Below are 24,814 nucleotides of genomic sequence, written 5' to 3' on the forward strand. Positions count from 1 at the left end.
AAACCCGGTCAGAATTAATTTGAACCCCCCCCCCCCAATCCACCAAAGCAAGATTTTGACAACTTCACTAACCGATAAGAGCCATTAATTGACACTCAACAGGGCTCTAGTGTGAAAATCCGAAGAGGATTGACTTACTGATTGGTTCCCCGTCTGCCTTATAACCTGGCCAATTTCGTGACCTGCTCACTTGGCCTGGTGAAGCCTTTGTGTCAAAAGCGAAACGTTGTCCAAATAAAAACTACCGATTGTTTATCAAGGTCTCGTTAAACGGAACTCCTATTCGTTCGGCCACGAGCGGTATCATGTACTACTGCTGTTTACTGATCCATTATGGTAGACAGTGTCATGGGCTACAGTCATCCTCAACGTATTAGTCCGATTCTTCTCGCCATGGGAGAAAATGAAATACTATAGGAGAAATTGAAAGTGAACATTATGGATCAGAACGGCAGATTGGGATCCAAACCGGACCCATCATCATATGCATGAAGAGCCAGCTATTCAAGTACGCTTTCTGCGGTTTGGCTAATTGATTAGCCGGCCTCCGATGGGACGGTTAGTTGATGTACACCACCTGGTAGTGACGCAAGCCCTTCGTGGACTTCCAACTGGACGCCACTTTCGTCCCAGTGATGGAGACGTTGTTTTGTGATTAGGTAGTCCGATCATTAGGTGGGGTTGTGGGTAGCAATCTCGGCTCTCATTTGTTTCGGCTACCGTGAATCGTCTGTAGCTGGAGCTATCGAGGATTCAACTGGCTCGATAATCTTTAATCTTTACCAGTTGTTGGTATTAGGTTTTATTCTTGAGCCCGATTAGAACATTTTGCGGTATGGATTAAATGGTCTTCGGCCGCATATTTTCCATCAAGCGCCACTGAGCTCGTAATCCGAACCACCCCTACCTGAACCATTCAAGGAAGGAGGTAAGGTCATCCATCAATCAGCGTTCGTCCATCTGCTTCTATTTTGGGGGAGGGAAAGGAGGCTGTTCCAGAATTGAACTGGTTATAATGCCCACTTAAAAGAAAGGCCTGTGGATATGGCTGTTACCTAGCAATCAGTCTGACTTCAATTTTAACGAGACTCGGCGTCATTTGTCCTTAGTCACTTTGCGATCATCCGTGGGGCATTGACTCGAGGGCAGCAAACATATCTGGTTTAAGTTGGGTTGGTCATATCTTTACGTAATCAGAGCATCGACATACGCTCAGATGACCTATATTATTGGTATTCATGGATTTCCAAGGCTCATTCGACTATTGACCAATCTGTTCTCGTTAATACGCTTGCTCAGCGGATAATGTTACAATAATTTGTGAACATAAGTTATTTGTATTATCCGATTCGTGAGCGTGGGGAAGCTCACAAATTCCTTCGCACAAAAGGCAGTGTCTGACAAAGATCGTCACTGTCACCATTTCTATTCAGTTTCGATAACGACGAGAGAACGAAGCGAACGATGGAAGATCTTCCAAAAACATCAGCATACTGAAATTTCTTACGGATCTAGGGCCTAAGCCAGTCACAGCAGTTGGACACATCGTTTCACTGTTAGAATGAGGTGAATGTAAGCTTACACTCCCGGATTACGGAAAATAATTGATCTTGTTGTTGTGTTGTCAACTTGTTTTCGACTCCGTGTTGCATGAAGTTAATTTTTAAGATGCCTTTACGAACCGACTTTAGCTGGGCAGCAAGCTTCTTAAGACCGTGTATCCACTGTTTACTTTTCTAACACTTCACTTTCCTGTTTGTAGATAGGAAACTCGCACATAGTGGACGCTTCAAAAGAGGAAGAAGCTTGCTCTTTGTCTCGGTACATTCTATTCATTACTTCACTACTTCTCTACAGGCTTTCTGTGGTGGTCTATCCTGACGGCTGTACGGGCGATATGCTACAAGAAGGATGCGGGAGTTGTCAGCTCGGAACTATTATGGATATGTTTGAGGTTTGTATCCTTTACGAATCCTCATAACAACTTTAAAGCTTGCTAAGAAAGTTGGTATGGAATTAAACGGTGCACTTACGAAAACGCTGCGTTTGGAACGTGGATGCGGGAGTTGTCAGCTCGGAACTATTATGGATATGTTTGAGGTTTGTATCCTTTACGAATCCTCATAACAACTTTAAAGCTTGCTAAGAAAGTTGGTATGGAATTAAACGGTGCACTTACGAAAACGCTGCGTTTGGAACGTGAACTGCGGTCTTAGGATGCTCTGAGAGTGTGAAACAACTCCCCCTCCCCTGTAAATTACTTCTGTTTTGTAATAAATCAATCAGTGACGAATGAGATTTACTCTGAGCAGCGAGACCAATACATTGTGGATATCTAAAAATCAGCTTTACCATCAATTCATCACAAATTTATTCTACTGCACGACGCTTTGGCGCGCGAGTACTGCTTATTAGGTTATCCATAAGCCCTAGCCACATACTTACCTCAGAAGAGTTGGCTGAACATACGATTCAAGTAATCTACCACTCCAAATCCTTAAATGCACAAAAAGTCCATTCATAATGGCTGTAGTAGCAAAACGAATTCCAATCTTGCATTCCTTGTTTCCGCAGTCATGGGCATTGTGTCGTATGTACGGTGTCCTTCCGGCAAAATACGGTGATTCGTAAAATACATTGTTGTCAACGGCGGACTTAACTAAATTTCTCGTTCTTCGGTGGAATGTGCTGCACAAAGACCGATCGATGTTTGAGTTGACACGATATTCAAAATGTCGCTGTATACTTTCTTGACGTAACGCACCATTCCCAAGGCAGCTTAATACCGGTTTCGTTCTCTGAGATAATCGGGCAGGCGTAGTCCTCGGTTTTTCATCACCGAGCGCTCTTAGTGTGTGTTATATCAAGGAAATATACGTTGGTATTTCGAATACCGTGCCAACGGAGGTCTGAGGCGGTCTTTGTGGAGCTAACTCATTTGAGTAGTATCATAGACGAGAAATTCAACTGAGTCTATCGTAATTGCCAATGTAGTTTGAAAATAAACGTACAATTTGGTGTTAAAGTGGAACATAAGGTTGATGGAAACTCGGGGACTGCGCTACCCGATTAGCCTAGGGAAGGGTGAAATCACGCCGTTTGTTTTTTGAGTCAGTTCGCAAAAATGTAATAGCGACGTAAAAAAGCGTAACGGTGAACGTACCGTCGAAAGTCCAGTTGGTGAACTATATCAATGCTCACACAGCTAAGGATGGCTCAAAGGTTAGGGTGCAAACTTACGAATCGGAAAGTACCTTGTTGGAACCTAAAAACTCCGCATCTCGACTGCTCCTGTCTAGGCTTGGCGCCCTGGCAGTATCTCGGCCCTTCATCAGGTGGCTTGGCAACTAGGCACCGAAAGGATACTACAGTTGAACCATTGGTATATATTTGCTCAGAGTCGTTTTTGCGTCAGAGCAACGTTAGATACAACTCAGTGCGGCCTCGCGTTGCTGATTGTTTAGTCGCACGATTAACAGTCTCGACGGTACAGTGGTATGCGATGAACTGGCCCGCAGTGTATTGATTGCGTTACATCGGTTGGTGACCGCGTCATGGATGTTATGGTCCATATTATCTGCTTCGGTGGGTAATACCAGTAGGACTTAGTAGGGCATACCTACTGAGTCAAAGCGGGTATCGGAAGTGGGCTTGGGTCACATCAAGGGTGTAAATTTATAATCGTTCAGCTGTGGCACCGTTTCGGCGCCTATCTGCCATGCCACAAGTAGGAAGCACGGGGGCTGGGATATTTCCAGGTTGTCCAAGCCTAGACAGGGGAAGTCGAGAGACAGAGGTCAGGTTCGAACCATAAACCTTCCGTTCAGTAAATTTGCGATCTAACCACTTGAGCCATCTCGCCCCACATGAGAGGTGTGTTACCAATTTATTGAAAGGCTGTAGTCATTTCGAACTAGGACAAGGCCTTACAACAACCTTGTTCAGTTGATCACCGCGACAACCATGCCCAAACACAGCAGAATGATGGACTAGCCTGTTCTAAATTTCGTATTGGGGAGTGTTATTAACACCACTGTGACAATGTCCTTCGCCATTGCAAAACCGAATGTCAATTAGACGGTGAAACGGGGGTACGGAGATAGGACATTCGTCTTTCGAACATAATGCTAGGCCTGAAATCTGTATGTTCCCCAGTGAGTGTGATGACGGCCACTGCGTTCACTGTCGTGCGGTTGCTACACAGAAGCTGGATACTCAGCTTGCAGTGCGGTAACCTTCTGGCAATCTAACCGCCCAGTCGATATACGTAACCAAATATTAACTCAGGAGTCTCCATCCCCTTTGGGCGATAGCCGACTGAAGGTATATGTCGCGTTGTCCTACTCAGAGGCAACGCTCATCTCTTCATCGCCAAAGGACATTAAGTGTGAATTCCATCCCTGTCTTTTAAGGTCAACAACGACTTGTTTCGTGAGTATTTCGAATAGCCCTGTCCATGCACACTGGCGTATTTGTTCCGCATCAGGAAACTTTGCCTACCTGCAGGTTGTTTTCCATAGATAACGGGACCACACATGCGAAACTAGTGGACCACAACGTATCGTGTCATGCAGTGGAAACGGACCGCTCCAACTCCCCATGGCGGAATCCTCCGAACCACCATAATTTCGCGATTCAAACGGTAAAACTGGGCACTAGAAAGCCCAACCCAACAGGTTTTTCGTTTTTGCCTCCTTGCGTTTCAGTTGGCATAGCGGTAGCCTAGGATTATGGCCTTTGGTTCGTTCGGTGTGTCGAGTAATTCGATCGCAAGGGTCTTATCATCAAGCGGTCTAAGTTATTCATATGCCCTGAACAACGGCGTTCCATCGAAAACACTTGTGAGAACGTAGCGGGTGAGCATGAACCTGACGGCCGCCTCCGAATACTGTGAGCTTTGAAGAGTGTCGGCTTTAGCCACTGAAGACGGAACGGCAAGGTTACTATACATAGTGCAAGCAAAATTACTGTATTGACCCGACGTTAAACGGAAGCCGGTAGTATAGGTGTTCGTGCACACATTACCTTACGTTTAACGTAAGTGGTAAATTCAACCACAATCGGCATGACCGATTGATGAAAGTGATCGGTCAAATTTCGGGAAACCAAACCTCTTAACTCAATGCGATGGATCGGCTGGGGGAAAATTTACGGAAGTTGCACTTCAAATAAGTGCTTCTAATCAATCTTGATTTGATTCCCTGTTGCTCCAGGAAACTCATACATGAAACCGTCTTAGGCATAAATCTCCGAACAGATTAGTAGTTTCTGAACCCAAATTGAGGCAATTGGACGTCAAAGCAAGCAAGGCCGAGAGACAGAAGCTTAACTGTAATTTGAGGAGGGCCTACATTTATCTACAAACTTTCGAAGCCATATTCAGACTGTTCATTCATAAGGAATCTATTGTTAGTGCGTAAGTGTAAATCATCAAGTTTGACCTGCAAAGTTGCTCAACTGGAGCAGGATCCCTTGATTTCTTAATTGTTATCATATTACGATAGAGAAATAACGGGCTTCACGGTAGATGTATTGATTCAACCACTTCTTTTGTGGGTGTGGAGTTTTCTTTGTCTGTTTTGGCAAACAACGTTTTCTCCGTTGCACGCGCCAGATCACCAAGATGTCGCCTCTAAGTACTACAGAGCCATCCACACTCAGATCTGTCCAGTGAAGTGACTGAAATGGTTCACTACGCCTCCTGGAAATATGCGACGCAGTCGCTGGTTCGAAGAACTACTGAAAGTGTACCGGTCATCCATAAAACCAGAGGTCTTGTTATTACCGTTTAGCTAATGACTGCAATGCATACACACGTGGATGTGGAAACCATCAAATGAGAAGAAAACAATAAACCTGCTGATACTACCTGAAATCCGACGCCCGATGTGACGGGAAGCCCCCATGATTTCCGAGAACTAACATACTTCAAATCGAGGCGATATAAATTGTCAACAGTTGGGCTTGCATTGTGAGTGAAGCAAACAATTCAGTATAGAACCGTTACGTTCTTCCGCCAGTAATTGCAGAATTAAATTAGTCTCGGAGTATGTGACCTGTAGCCAAAGCTGAAGCTTCGATTGCGGAAGGGACACAAACTAGGCCTTTATAATCGACAATTAAGCATCCTACGACCCCTGTGAAGCATTTGCAGAACCGTATCATGGGGAAAATTTTATTGTTCAAATCTAGCGGAATCATCGGAACATATCCGGTAGGAGTCTTCTTAAATATCTCCGGAAAATTTCGTGAACACTTAATTACCCAGAAAATGCTTTTTAACTAGCTGCGTAAATGGAGCATGAGGGTACACGGATTTTTGATGCATGGCAAAAGGTGGGCGTCGAGCAACGAGGGGTGATTTATGGTCACTCGATGGTTAGCACACATGAATAATGCCATCCGACTTAACAAGAGGGGCCATGGGCTTACAATAGTCATTAATCGTACACGCTCTCAGTGTTACCAATCTTCAGTCGCAAAGAAAAAGGTTACGGGACTTTGAGGGGTCGATACTGAATCAGGCTGAAAGTTTCATGGTAGCATTTAAACCTTTCGAACCCGTCGACTGCATTCTGGTATTGGACAACATTTCACCAAGCTTCGTATCATGCGCTCCGGATTTAACCGTGGGTACGACATCCAGGCAGTCGTGATCGAAAGGCTTGAGACCGTCTCCTTCCAGCACACTGACCAGGAAGACGTGCTGGCGAAATATGTACTACGTTGTGGTGACCTGGAGAAGGGTCAGTCAGCTACAGGACCGTCCAGAATCGCTGATCCCCGTGATACATGAAACATGAAAAGCAGCTTAGTCACTATATTTTCTTGGGGCTGATTCACCCATGTAAGTACGCAGGTTCTCTTGGCAAGCAACCATCGCTAAAAATGGGGACTTTGGACCACTTTATAACTCCGCGCGAACTGGAAATTCTTCAATCTTCACAACTATGATGGTGACTGTGCACAGCCTGGAAGCTTTTATTCACTCTGACTTTTGCACGTGTACATGAATGGGTTCAACGCGCTATCGATGGTCTTACTTTTACAAAATCTGAGGATGAAACACTGAACAAGCGACAGACGCGCTTCAGTTTGGTCCGATTTGTCCCAGTCCAATATTGTCAGGTTGTTATATAGGGACTTGCTTCAGTGATCCATCATCGACCAGACATAGATCTGCATTGGGTATGCTAACAGGTCGAAACCAACGTGCCAGGTTCCGTTTGCAAGCGGGGACAAACGTTTTAACAAACCAGCGTCGTATCAACACACCGCCCTTTTAAATTCTGACGGGTTTTCACCAAACTATCCGGAACTTGATTCGGTTAGCCGATTAGCACTCAAACAGTGGGATGAGAAGTAATCGCCGTACAGATAGATGGAATCTCCACTCATTCAGCCACCGCGTGCGCCATGGATCACGAACAATGAAACCCATCGAGATATTTGTCCTCCATCTGAATGACAGGCTATTTAAACGGAAATAAGTGGGACATTGCAAAGCAGCAGTTGTTCGTGAGTTTTCCTATCTACAGTGTTTTACTTCCGAAAAGTGGACCTCTGCAGGATACTTGTATTAAGTGAGGGTGAATGCAGAAAGCTAAACAGGTTGACTTATAGATCCATTCATTCGCACCTGAACCAGAAACTTCATAATTCCTGCAGCAATTTAGAGGAGAAAGCCAGTATTCAGAAGGGAGACGGAACACACCATTCTCACAGCAACCAATAGTTTGGTTGCAAGATTCAAATGTCGTCATAACATCTAAAGTCAAATATTGTGCAAAGAAGTTGTATTCACATCAGTCTTGTCTGAACGGTTCTCCTGTTCTGGTGCACTTATTCCGGTTACCGCACACCAAAAAAGGGAAACCGCAGGGTACAATGTTAGCCAATCAGAAGTCCACATACCAGGACACCCGACATTCGGGAAGAGCTTATTAACACCACCCAGACAGTGCACGTTTGTTTCATCATTACGCCTGAACAGACGAAATGTTCATGCTTAAACCACACGAGGACAGGAGGTGGGCTATTCAAACAACAGTGACATGGATGTGAATTCTATACATCCTGCAAACACTAACTAATAATCAGGTGTCTGGTGACACTGGAAAGAATGGCTGTAATTTATTTTGCTGTATCGTTCACTTGGGGATATGCATAATAGGGAAAACGTTAGTTGCCCTGTGCTGAATGGTACGGTCGGTTATCGAGGTAGCGTGTTGAAGATCCTAGTGTGAACAACAAACATTAAAGTATTTAAGGGACAAACGCCTTTACCCGGTTAATTGAAAAACCAATAAATTAATTCTCTTCATGTTTACATTCAATCAAGTCAGGGTAAATACACTGATTCGTACTGAATATTCGTAGGATTCCGCCCACATACACTCGAAATTTAGGAACATTTTGGTTCCGCCGATGCGTGTTCCTTTGTGAGAGACCATGCCGCATTACCTATATTAGTTAAAAGGCTAGGATCAACCATCGGTTCTAGTGAGTGTGGTACTGATTGACGGAAGGCGTCAGAATCAAAGAGCCATCCATCCAACTCCACTCCATTACAGAAAGATTAGGGTGCTGCTGGGACCATCGTTTAGTTGGAACACGTCAGAATTCGTGCCTATTCTTTTTCAGATTTTAACAGATGGATCACCTGACCCAGGTGATTCAAACCCAGTGAGTTGGAAACGGCATTTTAAAAGGGCAGCATATCTGGTCTGCCAGACCATTGAGAACCGAAACGAAAGACTGGAACATCAACGGTACATCCCAGTGATATTGAACTGAGAAGACAGACAGTATTCGAAAACGTTCCTTTGACATTAGCGTACCCGAATGGTGATTGTGAAATGATCGCCAGTTTACTCCCATCATCTCAGTATTAAACGTACAAATCCAGCATTAAGACGAACAGCTCAATTAGAATGCAAGGGATCGACAAAGCGACGGTTGTTCGTGGAGACTTGCGTGGATTTCCGATTTACTAACATAGCAGTGTAAGTGTAAACAACCAGTGGGATCAATTAGCTTCAACTTTAAGGAATAGCATTCTCTGCATGTTTTGTGTGCTGTCGGTGCTGTCTTGAATAAGTCATCTGCTAATTAGTGTAGACCTGAGATCTGTTCAACATATGTAGTAAAATGTTGACTCTGGATTGTGTTACGCCGATGTTTCTTCATACTGCACACAAAGTTGCCGCTAGCCCAATTTATGGAGGGTGCGCAAAACAAATCTCTGGCATTAGCCTTGACAGCAGCATACTGGTGATGCCTAAGGGTGCACAGTATGAGTTGAAAGAAATAAGGGCGAGGGACTTATTATCAACAGCCTCATCTTAGTCTCAACGACGAAGAACAACATGCACGTATCATGGAACAACAACGAGATGAACGAATCTAAGCATCACGTAGAAGTAGGCGTTTAGCAGGATTAAGCCAACGTCGTCTGCGAACCCCCTCCACATAAACCCACTGTACACTAACGAACGTCAGCTTGGCAGTCAGAGTATGAAGTGATAGTACGATCACCACCGAGACCGGTCACTTGCCATGCCCTGTGGGGTCCCTAACCAAATGCAACGACCCCATTTAGATCACAGCAATGTTCGACAGCAACTGTCTTCATTTTGAGATGCGAAGCCATGGCCTGCCCTCCGCGGGCCTCGCCAACAAAAGTTCGGAGTCAAAGACAGTTTTCCTTGGTAGACGGTAGTTGGGCATGCGTAGTGCATATCTCAACCACATCAACTGATGAGTTTCAGTCGCTACCTCAATGATTCCGATTCATCACCCAGCACTAGCATGCGCAACATTTCATTGCGAGATAGTAACACCAGCAAACGTACTCGTCGGTCTGAAGGCACTGCTGACAAGTCGTCTGGAGCCGCTTAAGGTGCTCAGACCAGTACAGCTGGACAAGTTACACAACCATAGAGTAAGACCATCCTTGAAGCTGCCCTGCAGACACACTCTCTTAGCTTCAGTGAAATTCGTTTCTGATGCCAGTTCTCAATTGACGCTCGCTACCTGATAATGTGAGCACTGACCTCTTCTGCTATGATATACTCATGGATTATGCGGCTTCCAAGTTGAGTGAACTTCTTCCGAAATTCGAAATCCAGAAGCAATACTTTGCACTCAGAAGGCGTAAAACACATTGGAGCCAAGGGTCACATCGTAGATTGTCTAAAGTGACCTGTGCGAGCTGACGGCCGTCAAACAGCATCACAATCACCAATAGTAATGCATACTGGCACCTGACTGTCATACACACACGTCGCAAACTCTTAAAAGACCAGAAGTGTGGGAAAAGAGGGAACAGGAATTATATTTACAACTTGCAGGGGCGGTTCACTTTGATAAAGTATATACAGGATTGGCCTATCTATGAAATCAGGGACTCTTTTGAGGTCGAAAAAGCCGCAACTGATCAGCGGCTGAATGTATGGTGCTGCTTAAGAGTCTGACGTGATGTGAAGTCGTGACCAGCGCACTTCTTACCGGGGTTTGGCATGGCAGTATTGTTGAGGCCACTAGGTACATCATTACACTTGTAAGGCCTATGCCTATGTGGATGGGACTATCGCTTTGTGCTCCTTTTCGAATAGAGGCATACCAGTTGTTCTGTGAGCAATTTGAGACACATTTCTGTTCCCTGATAAGTTTAAACAATATGGTTAAAGTTGAGTCCAAAAATGCACCGCTATCTTTAACTAGCTCGTGTGAACTCACCTGTTCCATCAGCCTCACATTGTTTCAAGACAGAGTCATAATCATTCACCAACTCGAGAAGGATCTAATCTCAAACCACGGCCCGAGCTGAATGGGTCAAATGAAAGGTATAGGTATCCAACTTGATGGCCAACTAAGCTGCTGTTAAAAATATCCTGCTGTGACCCAGAAGCTGACTTTTATTACATATCACATTTCCACCAATATCTTCAAGACAGAGTCATAATCATTCACCAACTCGAGAAGGATCTAATCTCAAACCACGGCCCGAGCTGAATGGGTCAAATGAAAGGTATAGGTATCCAACTTGATGGCCAACTAAGCTGCTGTTAAAAATATCCTGCTGTGACCCAGAAGCTGATTTTTTTTACATATCGGATTTCCACCAAAATCTTTGATTAACCAAATAAAAAATGCACAGGGTCGTTTTCCGGAGTAGCCGGAACGGCTTCGGTGCACCCACGAAGAACCACCCTTGTCCCTTCTGCGAACTTGCTGGTTCCACTAGACCTTAATCACAGATAAAACTTGTTTGAACCGTTGTCTAACAGACCGTCTGGCCGATTTATGCTATGCTTTCGAAGCCGTAACTCTTATCTCGAGTGACAGTGACCGTTCCGAGATCCAGTTATTATATGCACACGTGGAAACAGCTGCCGAGTTTCTAGCGTCGCGTAAAGCAGTCATTTCTTCCAAATTGATTAATGTCTTCTGAAGAGCTCGCTTTCAAAGCACCACAGTAGGTTTTGGTATGTTTGCCTAGTTCAAAAAGCTTCTCGACCACTAAACGGGAGTTTTGCTTCTTAAGCCTATTCTAGAATTCAGTGAAAAAACTCAATCGAACGACAGTATGGTATGAATGAAAATTCCGGAATAATAGATAACCTGGTAGCGCCACCATCGGTAGCTAACTCATACGTGACCGATTTCTCTCCAAGGTCGCACAGCAATAGGGAACGCCAAGCAGCATAACTGAACCCACTCCGCATAGATCCATCACCGGCGAGGAACAATCAGTGATCAGTACAGAACTAAACCTACCACCAAAGCGTTCCTCGCAACGAAATCCGCTGTGAACTCTCCATAGTAGATAAGGCGGTGTTCATCTCACGGAAGCATTGCTACCGTTGGCTGATGCATATGCTTAACATAAACAAAGATCCGCTGGTATTTGGCACAGTCCGAGTTCCTATGAATGCGGACAGGCGAAGGGTACAGAGAAGGTTGTCTACGATTTCGAATCAAGCAACACAGCCCCAGTTCAGGAGCCGAAACCCATCCGAATGAGAATAGCTGCGGTGGCTGAAAAGATTTTCATGTATCTTGCAGCCGAAGCCGTCCAAATAGCGGTTTTTCAGCTCATAACCCCGTGCATCGCGGTGCAGTGGTTTCAACTGTTGCAGCTTCGTCCACTGAAGATAAAAATAATAAGAGCCACGCGTTTGGAGGCGATAACCTAATCTGTGCGTGATTTGACAAACGGAGCTCTTTGTCCACTACGGCTTGAGGTAAGAGCTACGCATTGAAGGTGATAACCTTGATGCCACATCTGTGAGGGGTTTGTCTCGTCTCGCCGTCCCCATCCGGGAAGACGGCAGTTACGAACGCGACTCAGTTGCTAAATCATGCACTGACCGCCTCTCGGTCGTCTCGAGTGGGCAACGAGGGCTCTATATGGCAAATAGTCCTTCGGCACAAGATGCACGTGGAATGTGACTAACCGATCTATCGGTGGGAAGTGGGTTTTCCCGAAGACTACTTGGAGTACTTGCGTACCAGTGGTCTCATGTTCCCACCAGGAATGCGCGGGTCAGTAACTTGTTGACCAGTTTTCTTGAGAATTCGAAAACAGGGGAAGGTAGATGTAATTGACGGTGTGCAAATCGCCGCCAGCCAGGTGTTTGAGTGATTTTCCTGCAACTCGACTTTACGGAAGAATGGTCATCGAGCGAAATAGGTGTTGTTAAGAAAGAATACTGAAGGAACCTGGGATGCGTTGGCAGTTGCGTACTTACGCTTATCGGTCCTGCTGTATGGTGCGAAATAGCTGAGGACTAAAGTCATCACTATGACCAATGTGATGTGTGTTTGTTTGTATCCCTTTGTCCTATGCGGGCTCAGATACCATCGGGACATCCGAACAAAAACGGTGTGACGATTAGGGTCCTCAACCAAGGCCTTTCACTCAAGAACCAAAATGAAAGGCAGCGGTGGCTAGCGTTCGCTTAGACTGCCCAGCTGGAAGTTTGCACCATTCTGAGACAGGGAAACGGTCCCGTCAGCGGAACGCATGAAACTCTGAGGCAAGCACAGTAACTTACAAACAAGAATAATTACTTTTACCTAAAATTCCTTTTCTGTCCTGCAGCGATCACTGATCGATCCCCACAAAAAGTCACATTGCTTTGCCCATAAGGTGCATCGGGTTTTCTAATCAGGATCATTCAACACCACACACCCGTTGGAGACTAACGTTAGGGGAGCCTACAATTTGCCGTTGGCGAAGTCCCAACACTCTACACCAATGGCAACATCCATTTGTTCTTGGATGCTTGCCAACATTGCAAACACGCCAGGCTGTTTCCTATCGACCTTTATCAAACACTTATCCCTCTTATTTCCTTTGTTTTGATCAAATGGTTTCGGTCAGGATTCTACCAATGGGATCCTCGCATAGCACAACAATGTAGATAATACGCGGCCAATTACTGAATATAATGCGAACTTGTCACCTGGGGATCGAACCCGTAACCTCTTGAGTACCGGAAGAGTTCTGTATGCACTATGCCAACTCGGTTTAAGATGGCAGAAGTTAAAGTGTGGATTTGGTGATCGGAAGGTACGTGGTTCAGCACCATTATCCATAGCGTGGCATCAGTGTTCAACCCTAATGCTTCGCTGCCGTACAGTTATGATTTACTTGAAAGATTTATTGTTAAGAAAATAATCAAATTCAACGAGGAAACGACTTAGCGCCAGGTTACCACAATCATTCTGAGGCGCGTGCACCTCCGGATACTCATTCCAGCAATCTGAATAGAAACTGACAATGCCACTGACATAGATGAACAGCCATATCTCGAAGCGTCTCTAACCAGGCAGTGGGGATCACACGGTCCCTATGTTGGAAGGCGATTAGCACCGGCAGCACCCAAACGTCATATCCCTCTGCCAGGTCAAGGGGTGACCGCCTCTCTGCTTCCGCCACATCGAATTGGGCTCGGAAAACGACACTCTCTTCGACAAATGATGGTTCGACATACGAAATACATATCCTAACCAACGCAGCTCCTGGTGCAGGATACAATCTTCAACGGAATTCCCCATTACCTCGCTACGGATTCGCCGCCACCAACACGATCTATGGTCCTAAAACGATTGTCGAAAACGTCTTAGTTCCACTGCTCAAACGAACTGATTCTCACAGCCATACAACAAAACAGCCCGCAGTGTAGCCTGACACACACGTCCCTAGAGACTCAGAGATATACCGCTTTGACGCCATAAGTGTTTCAAAGTAACGAACGCGACCTCGGCCTTGCAGGTTCGTGCATTGAACTCTTCTGTCACACTACAATTAGAACTAATACGACTTCCAATATACACAGAACGCTTCACGGTTTTGAGTGCGTTGCCAGTGACTGCATGTCCAGGAGCATGACCCAACACTTTGTGCGTGCAAACCAATGGACGGGATTTGGTCAGTTCAACCAAAAACACCTACGGCTTCTCCACCTCTTCGAAGACGAGAACGACATCGTCTGCATAACCCAGATCCACGAGGTTTTCACCACAGACTGAGGATCTTTCAGCGTTCGCCCCATTATCTCATCGATAAAGAAATAGGAATAGGGTGACATCCCTGACGGACGCTACTTAATATACGGAAGCTTTTGGAGAGCTCTCCGTATATTCTCACACGCGCGGAAGTTTCAGAGTCCGAACTTCCGAGGAGTCCCTTGATGGCAAACGTGTCAAGGTGAATGTAATGGTCCCTTCCTTGTTACTTCAACCAACCTCGCGCTCACTAAACCACGCGACTCCTTTGTTCCGCAGACGGACAAACCACGTGACGAAACCCTGTCCCGCTAGCAACCTAGGTCAACAAGTGAATTTCCGTCTTGTACGCACTATGTATGTATGCACTATACATTCGTCAGGCTTTCCTAAATGAAGGAGACAACATAGTCACCACACACGCGCGCCCGGGGGCAACAAGTTAACTACGGGCAATTACGGAACATGTATAGCAGCCATACTGCGAAGAAAACATGTTCCCCCGTCCAGACTGTCAAATAGGAACTCTCACAGACGGTAAATTCTTCTTTTCACTTACTCCACTTCTCGCACTCCATTTATACATGGTGCAACTCGCCACTGCAAACTACTGTAACAACTATCTGTTGTATGATTGTCATTACACTCCATCTCCCGTCGAACATAACACTGTTATTATTAGTGCATATAACTTCTGAATTACATTATGGCGTTCATCACTAACAAGAACAGATCAATCAACCGAGTAGATTGCGCCTTGGCGTTGTTCTGGCACCAGAAGGAGTGTGCAGGAGGGGTCAACATGACCCCTACCAGGCCGAAATCCTGCTTGCTGTTCTCGAATCAGGTTCACGAGCCACCATAAGGCGATGAACCACAACTGACGTCAAGATTGTCGCTACGACCGGGGTAAGACTGATTCCCCTCTGGTTACTGCAATTGTCCCGGGCACTCTCCTGTTCCAAAATACAAGCGTTGACTGAGGACTGTGAACAATTCGAGTGGTTCATCCATAACAGAAGTTCGGTGGTGCTTGAGAGAACAACTGCAGTCATAAATCCTCAAGACCGTACGAGGTTCCACGTTCACCGTATAGGGCTCCCGATTGGTCACCACAATAAGTGTTGTTCGAAGGATTTGACTCAATGGTCGAGGTTGGTTGGCTGCTCTCTTCTGACCCTTAATTGTCTAGCGCACAGGTGGTTTCTGGGGACCGGTCGCACGGACCAACTGAAATAGCTTCCAGGCATTCCCAGCTGCTGTGCCTTTGTCAATTATTAGGTGTCCGCGCCCACCAGAACCTACGGTGAGCGCGCACACTGACTCTCACTTCACGTCAGACAATTCGTCGGGGCATTTCTCCGAGACCTAACCGGTGTCGATATTGGGCCTGGTAAGAACGTGTCACAGGGAAAACTGTCACCACTGTGCAAAGAGGTGGCGATCACATCCCAGTAAGGATTTACTGTCGATGGCAGAGCCGTCAGAAGTGAACACAGAAGACGAGTCTGGCGAATTCGTCTAACATCCGGATTTACACATCTCCCAGATGTTAAGCGATTCGCAAACCTCACGTGATCCTGGAAGACATGATTAGAGTCAATCCTTCGCACTTCTATGGCTTCTATCGGGGCTTGGACAACCTGGCAGTATCTCGCGCCTCGTGCTTTCTTCGGGTAGCATAGCAGCTGATGTTACCAATGAACGAATATCATCGCAAACTAGTGGAGTGTTCACCTTAAATTTTCGTGCCATAACTCCAAGTAGCGCGAGTGGTCAGCTTACGCAGTTCGCTGTCATCTCCATTGCTTTCATTCTGTGGTTCTGAGATGAGAACATTCCAGTTGCAACAACTTTTCAGTGACCAGATGGCACGCCACTAAAGGAAGCACTGAGTGAGATACTGTCACGCCGCCCGACACCAGACAGGATGCACAATTAGGGTTCGAGCGACAGACATACCGACCAGTCAGTTCGCGCCTTAAACACCGAGTTATGTCTAGCTGTATGATTTCACGCAAGGCCGAATGAGATCCACTCGCAAGCCCCGTCATGTCGCTAACCAACAATGTATATAAGCCCGTTGAAATAATTCTAGCCAAGCCCACCAGAAAAGCTCGAAAAACACTGACTTGCATTACGGTAGCAGCACATCCCGCAATCGACTTTCGACGAGGAACGCTAGCCCGGCGCACATCACTCGGTCCAAATTCGTTCAACATAACCTCAAGCCTATAACATTTTTACTCTCGCAGACAGGCGCAGGACGCAGTTCCCGATTGTCAATCAGCCACTTCGGAAACGTCAGCTCATCTGATTGAGGAGCAATGGGACCCGGACCCACTTGGGTGATGCATTCGAGGCTAGACAGACAGCAGTCATATAAACATCCGATGCCGGGGAAGATCGAATGATAACCAGTTTCAGCTAAACCCATTATTTTTCAAAACTATGCTGTCGGATAGGATTCCTTGAAAAATTCACCCTACAGCGACGCAAGCACGCAGCTGAGCGAACTCATGACACTTTTGGAAAAATCACGAATATAACCCGAGGGAGTACTTCACCACCATTTGTTATATTACAGCCCGTTCATTCCGCCAAATTTAGAAAGCGGCATCCTCGCAATCAGCATGTATTTAGAAATACAAAGGATGAACTGAAGTCACTAGGCCTTGACATTCGCGTTTGGCCCGCGCCGACGACCACCAACCATTTGAACAACAGCCACAAACCTTTTGTTGTACTGCATTCGCCGTTTCGCACGACCCCGGGGTTTCTTTTTCTTCTCCTGCTTGTCAACTTTTGGTGTCTGACCTCGGACTTTACCAGCACGTGCCAAAGAACCATGAACCTTGCCTGATTAACAATGGTTTCGATTAGTTTTCCAACTCACCTCCGAGGATGGGGACAACAACATCAACAGCGGCGTCAAGGAGCGAACTCAAGTGATCATCGTCTCGCACGATGGAGGAGCCACTGTACAACTGTATGCCATCCAAAGGTAAATTGTCCTCTTTTGCAAGAAAAATCTTCAAATCCGCACCTGTTTGGCAACATTCTGTGTCAACCACACGGGTATCGAACGACCTGACGACCAACTGCATTTCACGCGAGAAAACCGAACGGTCCGCTAGTGCGAAAACAACTTAAAACAATTTTTCTTCTGAATGGACCTTCAACCATCACTGGTCTCTGTGAGCTGAGTCCGGGATACTTCAACTGCTTGATGAATTTTTGTCGGATAATAACAATGTAACACACTGAAAGTTTGGCGCTTTATTTAAATCTTGCAGGGACTGGAACGATAATCATAAGCGGAGGAAATTTGAGGCTTTCGGTTGATGTGTGAACATTCAAATTCACCGAAAGCTAGGCTTGATGCCAGACTTTGAGAAGGTTTCTGTCCTTGCAGAAGTGTAATAATGGCCTATGTTGCCGGCATGAAATGCCCGCATCAATGGAACTCATGGGCTCAGAGAATCTGCCCATCAACTGAAATACATCCAAGCAAATCGCAATCAGTATTAATCGGAATGCTGGCTCCGAAGAACAGACAAAAATTCGGCGAAGCCAGGCATGAAAAGAATTTTTCAGCCGCATGTTTATACCTGTGTGACCCCGGGCAAAATTGGACAACTGGACAAATTGGACCGTTAATTGGAATATTTCGAGTCATCCTTACGAAGGCTGCTGGAGCAGGAGTTTCCGTGACTGGGAGAAACGAAAGATTAAGGGGTCGAGCCCGCGAGGAATCACCTTATTCCAGTGAGGAAAGAAGTTGAATACGGACATCTTGTGCAGGAAAATCAAATGGGGCACGGTGAATGCTTTGCTCTTAACGTTTTCCAGGAGATACTTAGCATGCCTTAGCCGGGGGGTCGGGAATGCCAGTGATGTACTGGAGGACGTTGAAAAAGAAAACCGAGAGTCAGCAACTACGCGCTTGTTCATGCGGAGAAATCGGATGCAGGAAACTTGTCACCCAGATCTTTATTTTCAAGATCCGTAGGCCTTGGAGTGGTGGGTAAGCGGTGAGCTGCGATGAAAGCCCCGAACTCGTCATGGAGACCAGCCCTTGGAATGGTATGAGAGCATGCAGTAAAGGGAGCGGATGCCGCAGCTTATTACATTTAAGCGAGTTAAGCCAAGCCAGCAAGCACAGGAGAGCTTTTTTATTATGTTAATGAATAATTTTGGATGGGCATATGAGGACTGCAAGCTGCACAGTATGACGTGAACTTAGAAGAAGATTTTTACTCAGACCCCCGGCGGGGAGAACGTATTGCGCGCGAATAAAATCAATGAACTAAACGACGTATAGAAGATATTGCTTTCACGGCGATCTAAACTTTGCTAACACAAGGACTTCTCAAATGATTCAGATAGGTCATAAAAATGTAGTTCACCCACGGCCTTTTATCAGCTGCAATGGAACTGACAGCAAGAAGGTGGGTTGGATCAGCTGAAGAACGGTGCTGAGGAATAAAATCATGCAACGAGCTATTGAGTGTGCAGAAACATGATGCAGTGGTTTTCCCATTAGATTGCGGACAAATGTGAAACTTATTGGTTGACCTTTCCTCGGGTTATGCTGGTCCCATTCATGCGCACGACGTGATTCACCGCCTGTCCAAAGGAAACGTAAGTTTCTTGGCCGAATGTGGATGAAGGTGGATTTGAAGGACAAAGAACATTCCCTGAGAACGCCGGGTTCAGTAGAACAAACTGGTTCGCGGCTGCACAATAAGTTTCCTCCCATCAGTAACAAGATAACAACGGAATTCTGAGACTGCCTGGTTGCGTGAAAGGTGAGGCAAGGAAGTAGGGTTTGGAGCAATAAGCATGACAGGCCCTTCAACGACAGCCGTTTTCGCTTTCCAACATGTACCTTAAGGGTCCTTGTCCTGAAAGCTTCTGGCGAAGGGTTACGTCCTCCATCATCACCGCACAAGTTGACGCCGCAGTTTCGGAAGGAGCTTCCGCGCAGGTCATAGGCTGGGTTTTCATTCGAGACAACAAGGTTGCCAGTCGGCAAAAAAGTGGTCCTACTGGGGCTCGTTTCCCGGCTCCCAGCCTTCTACTCATTGAATAAGGAGACCATTAAATAAGTTGAGATTTTTCAGCTATGCTAGCTTGGAATGCGACTGGAAGCATGAGGCTGACACACTCTGGGATTGTGTTAGTGATTTAGTGCTCCTGGCCTTAAGAAAAGTAGCCCGAAGTCCGTGATTAGTGCAGTTAACGGAGGCTACGTTTGTTCGCACCAGGTAGACCCCCGCGTAAAGTATGCCCAAGGTGAGCAAACTTTTTATGGCACAAGAACCTCAGAGAAGATGTGGCGTGCTTTGTTAGAACGAGGAAGTTGGCGGGCAGACACAGCGCTTACAACGGGCCCCGGTGAGAACAGACTTGACCCTATTCATGTGCCACCGTGGCCCATTGAAATCTGCTGCAAGTTTCTGGCATGATGCTTGAAGTTGCACATACCACGCCAATCGATAATTACGGATTCAGCCAACACAATCTCCTGGTCCATTGAGTTATGTGCTTGAACACAAGTGGCGGCCGTTTGTTACAAAGTGGGATGCTCTGACATTCCACGGCGGAACACCACCGTCTTGTGGTGAAAATTTTGAGTCAGATACTTTGGTCTACCGCCATAATCGTCCTCTTCTCTAGGTCTAGGCTCTCTGTTAATCTCCCAGCCCACATCCAGCCGTGATTTCTACAACGCACAAAATCAGTAATACCAGTAAGTTAGCAATGCCCGTCATTCGAAAACCAGTTTCATGCCATCTGCAGCAGCAGCGAAACTTCGTTTACCAATGACATCAGCGATGCTATCCGGTAGAAGATATGACGCCTACGGTCCAGAATTCCTGCGAATGCTACGCGGGTGCAGGTAAACCGTCTCAACTTCCTGTGTGGAATGGATTAGGGGGGAATTTATATCAACCAAGGCTAGGAATACTTAGGCGTACAGGACATTATACGATGTATTGCAGCACTGCCCCCTGAGTGTTGGAGTGTTATGGAGTATGAGGGAGGTGTGAACTTAGCAGAAAGCCTTCAGGGATGCAAAGACAAGCCATACATTCCCTTGCTTTATTCAAGCATATTAGTAACGGGGAAGCGGTTTGGTATGAATCAGTTTTTTGCGCTGGACTACAAAGAGTGTGGGACTAGAAGGAGCGTCACTCAATGCCAGGTTTGTTGAATCCACCAGTTTCACACTGGTATTGGTGATCAGATTTGTGATGAAGGGAAATAAGCCACGCTGTCCCCCAAAATGGGTGCGGAATGTTGGTATATGAACCAAGGTCACGATCTAGTGTTTCCGGACACAATAGGCAGGACTCAAAAACCAAGAGGAAACAATAGGGTGCAAGTTGGAGTAAAATCTGGACGCTACCGTGCCTGTAGGCTCAAGTGCTACCAGCTTGTCCGCGTGGGATGTCAGCTCAGAATAAAAATGACCTTAGATGACGATCCCGTTGTCTTCAACTCCCAAGGATATCCACGACGCCGCAAACGGAATCACACATCGTGAAGTGAAAGAAATGCGTCTGTTTTCCCGATATTTTTGTTTCCTAGGAGCCAACAGTGGATGCAACCTAGTGAACTCGCGTTTTTAAATCACTTTCGAAAGTGGCTGCTAAAATATAGAGGCGATGAATATCGAATATGAAGGCGGGTGGCCTTCTTCCAAGACCTCACAAACCAGCGGGAGGCATACCAATCCACTATCCACCGAGAACTCCACAGATTACCTGCAGAAGTCTGGGGTGGAAGACGCGAGTGCTTCGGTGGATATCAGAATTTCAGAAGATAAAAATGGCTTCTGCTGTCGGGAAAAACCATGCCGTGCACTGATCAGCACGCGAAACTGGCAAGAGAAGGGAAATAGTCGGTGAACTAATTTGTGGAATGGATGGCTCAACAATTTGTTCTTAAAAGCGTTGGCTGGAAATGTGACCAAAATAGTTTGAGAATGGCCTCGTCGGCCTCTCGCAGCGCGGTTCTTGAGGACACTGGATGCGCCTTAATGGAATCCTTAATCACCCACCAGCCAAAGAAATTAAATGGGAAATATCCTTACGGAAATGCGAGGACGCCACGACTGACTGGTCTGGAGCCAGAGGGAGAACCAATGAAGGTCAATTTGAAAAATTCTGCTAACAGGGTGCGGAGCGACGAGAATGACTGCCGAACAGAAAATGGCGGCCATATTTGTCTTCCGGAGTAGGGCGCGAACAATGCACAAACCATGTATTTCAGTCCAGTAGTCATGGCCCCGAAAATGCCCCGTGACCTCAATTTCGAAGTTTGACAAACCTGTGATTTAGCAGAGCCGCTAAAAGCAGCCCGCTTTTTGTCAGAATGAGGGAGCATCGATCACCTTTTCAGACTTCAACGAGTGCTGAAACGGCGGAGCAAATTCAAGCAAGAAAATCCGGTGTCCTTTTTTGAATGTAAAAATAACCTTTGACTCTTTGGGCCGTCAAGTGCTTCTGGAGTTTGCCCCACTAGGAGCTCCCGCAGACCTTTGAAGGCTAGCCAAAGGCTCTAGCCTGGATTGAACACATACAAATAACCTTTGACTCTTTGGGCCGTCAAGAGCTTCTGGAGTTTGCCCCACTCGGAGCTTCCGCAGACCTTTGAAGGCTAACCAAATGCTCTAGCCTGGATTGAACACATAGAGTGTTGTCAGGGAAGGTGTCCCCTTTAACCCTCCCTTTTCAAATGCGTCACTGATGTGAGTAGTGGAGACTTCTTCACAGCCATCAATGCTACCAGGGCATTAACTCCTAGCTATCGAGTGCGCGGATGACATAGGCCTTTTTGATCTCTACCCGCTGTACTGTAAACAACATTAAGTTAACCGAATAGTTCTTAATCTTGACCTGTCGTGCGCTTCACACCCACGAATTTTCGAAGAACGGGTAGGCCCGAACCATAATCTCATACTTGTGAAGCCACCCGATCGAGGTAGTGGACAGCTTTGTCTACCTTAGCATTAGCGTCGGTCTTGGTGGTATGGCCAGAGGCGATTGTTCTACTTGGGCCATGAGAGTTAGAGCAGGTTTAATGAATCTGTATTGCCTGTAGTGTGGATGGAACATCAACTGATCCGTCAAAGGTCGAGTTTACAATAATGCCGTGCATTTCAAACTATTATATGGGTCAGAAATCTGGCCAGTGCGCGCTGGGGACATCAAAACCCTTCGGCGTTTGACTTTTAATGTCTCAACAACATTGCCCGACTTTTGTGTGAATATTGGAGCATTAGTGCCGAAGTCCGTCTCCGGTTTTTGGAAGAAATAACGCGCCCACTGTGGATAAACTGGTCTCATTCCATAGGTTGCCCTGACACGGCAATGTGCCCATATGCCAGTCGACCTAAATCCTCAAACAGCACTTTTGTGCAACGACGAAGAATGCAAATGGGTGAGGGGAGGTGAGATAGTGACTAAACAGTGATGTATAAAACCACCACCGGCAAACTCATCTTCGTTGGTTATTGCTGCTTCTTTTGATAAGGACATCCAAACGGGATAAAACAATGGCCAGTATGCGCACTCAATGCAAGCATATATCGAAACTGTTGACTTCCGCGTACAGCCTCTGCAGTTTGTCACCTAACTATGGAGCTTACCGACGCCCCTGCATCGAAGCATCAATTATACCGGCTGCCGTTTCCAACGCGCAGCTATCTGCTTTATCCCTAAATCCATACCTCCATAGCTACCTTGAAACCGATATAATGTGTCATGGCTGTGGAGCGCCTCAACTGGTTTGAATTGTCAAACGGTTGGAAGGTTTCTAGGAGATTGATGGAAAGAGTAGGGAAATCCGATTCACCACATCTGAGAATGGAGGAGGAATGTCGTCGGTGCTTGCAGTTAAGCCGCAAAATGTGGCAGTGTTGTCATACAAGGTAGATAAGAATGTGCTAGGGGTGGAGTTTTAGTTGTTTCTCAATGCATCTGTCACGGAATTAGTAAAGGAGCTGCAGCTGTGGAAGCTAGAGAACCATTCAAAAGGGCCATTTCAATGGTACACTGACGGCGTTTGGAATATTTCAAAAGAGCATCATTCGGCACTGAACTGGGCCAACAAAGGCAAAAGGCGCATAGAATATTTAAACTGAAATAAGCAGTTCTCTGTAGCCAATGACTGCAGACGAAATGAAATATATTTCGCCAAACCTATGGAGCTTTCAAAGGGGAAAGTCGCCAAATGCCGCCAAATCGTATGTAAACTCTGGCAAACCACTGAGGCGCGAAAAAAAAAACCGCCTATTTCAACGACCTCCCCTATGAAAATTCCAAAATGTAACTTCGTTAGCTAACTTATATACCGGTGATTTGCTACTGTGATGTGTGGGTCACGCTAATATCAGATCTATTCGTAAAATTTATCAACAGACAAGTTGCCAAAGGTTGAGCTCGCTGGGTGAAACACTGCCGGCAAAAACCTGTCAGCAACATTTCTCAACGTCACTGAATCAGCTTTGATACAGCATGCCACAAAATTATTCATAAAGTTGGCTACCGAATGAATTTACGGTTTTTTGAAGAAACTTTGTCTGATGTTCTCAATTTGATTGAACACGGATTCGTGGATTGATATGCCATATCGAGGAATTAAGCCAAGCGCTCAAGGTCAGGTTTGTTCATGTCGTCTAGCGGTTACCGTTCACCTGGAAGGCACAAGCAAAAAGAAAAGGTAGCCCTGCTCATTCAGTTCTCAGCGTGGGGTAGTAATCTTGCCAGCGCAAGGTTTCGCAAGGTATCGTTTCGGAAGAGCTTGATAAACAACCGGTAGTTTTTATTTGGACAACGTTTCGCTTTTGACACAAAAGCTTCATCAGGCCAAGTGAGCAGGTCACAAAGTTGGCCAGGTTATAAAACAGACGGGGAACCAATCAGTAAGTCCTCTTCAATTTAGATCAGTGTTGAGTGTCAATTAACAGCTCTTGTCGGCTGGCTTGAGTGTTCAAATCTTGAATTGGTGGGTAGGAGGAGTTTCAAATTACTTCCGATCGCTTTTCGTTCCTTAATCTTCCACTTCAGAGTGCTTCACTTGATGATTCACGCCGAGTGCCACTGGTAGATCCTTGATCACCGGGGGACGTGAATGTTACGACAATTTATTTGGGGTAAGGAAGGTGCGTAAGCTTAAGTGCGGTTCTGGTGATGACCACTCTTCCCTCTGATGATCGCACACCAACACGTGTCAGCTCGACTGATCCAGAACCGTCCTCCACACGCTTGCCAGTTTCACACCTTCT

At 46.1% G+C, this 24,814-nt stretch overlaps 4 protein-coding genes across 4 annotated transcripts in view; 2 read left to right on the forward strand and 2 right to left on the reverse strand.

Moving 5' to 3' along the window:
- T265_07214 (hypothetical protein) overlaps window positions 1–2,293 on the forward strand; it is a gene marked incomplete at both ends in the record, with an annotated part of 14,179 nt that extends 11,886 nt beyond the window's left edge. The window contains 3 exons of the mRNA XM_009172670.1: window positions 1,763–1,954; window positions 1,993–2,100; window positions 2,139–2,293. Coding sequence (XP_009170934.1) covers window positions 1,763–1,954; window positions 1,993–2,100; window positions 2,139–2,216 — 378 coding nt within the window. The remainder of the gene's footprint in view (window positions 1–1,762; window positions 1,955–1,992; window positions 2,101–2,138) is intronic.
- Window positions 1–16,739, reverse strand: part of T265_07213 (hypothetical protein) — a gene marked incomplete at both ends in the record, with an annotated part of 27,239 nt that extends 10,500 nt beyond the window's left edge. Inside the window, one exon of the mRNA XM_009172669.1 lies at window positions 16,650–16,739. Within this exon, the coding sequence (XP_009170933.1) occupies window positions 16,650–16,739 (90 nt within the window). The remainder of the gene's footprint in view (window positions 1–16,649) is intronic.
- A 448-nt stretch (window positions 16,740–17,187) lies between these two features.
- On the reverse strand, window positions 17,188–17,624 carry T265_14231 (hypothetical protein; the record flags this gene model as incomplete). Its single annotated transcript, XM_009172684.1, has 2 exons — window positions 17,188–17,376; window positions 17,414–17,624. Coding segments are annotated over 2 exons (399 nt in total), but the record flags the coding sequence as incomplete, so codon positions are not given.
- Window positions 17,625–19,402: 1,778 nt separating this feature from the next.
- Window positions 19,403–19,612, forward strand: T265_07215 (hypothetical protein; the record flags this gene model as incomplete). The annotated part of the gene is made up of 1 exon (XM_009172671.1): window positions 19,403–19,612. One exon carries the CDS (start codon window positions 19,403–19,405, stop codon window positions 19,610–19,612), a length of 210 nt encoding a protein of 69 aa, XP_009170935.1.
- Between the last annotated feature and the right edge of the window lie 5,202 nt (window positions 19,613–24,814).

Source organism: Opisthorchis viverrini (assembly GCF_000715545.1).
Source record: "Opisthorchis viverrini unplaced genomic scaffold opera_v5_162, whole genome shotgun sequence".
NCBI lineage: Eukaryota > Metazoa > Platyhelminthes > Trematoda > Opisthorchiida > Opisthorchiidae > Opisthorchis > Opisthorchis viverrini.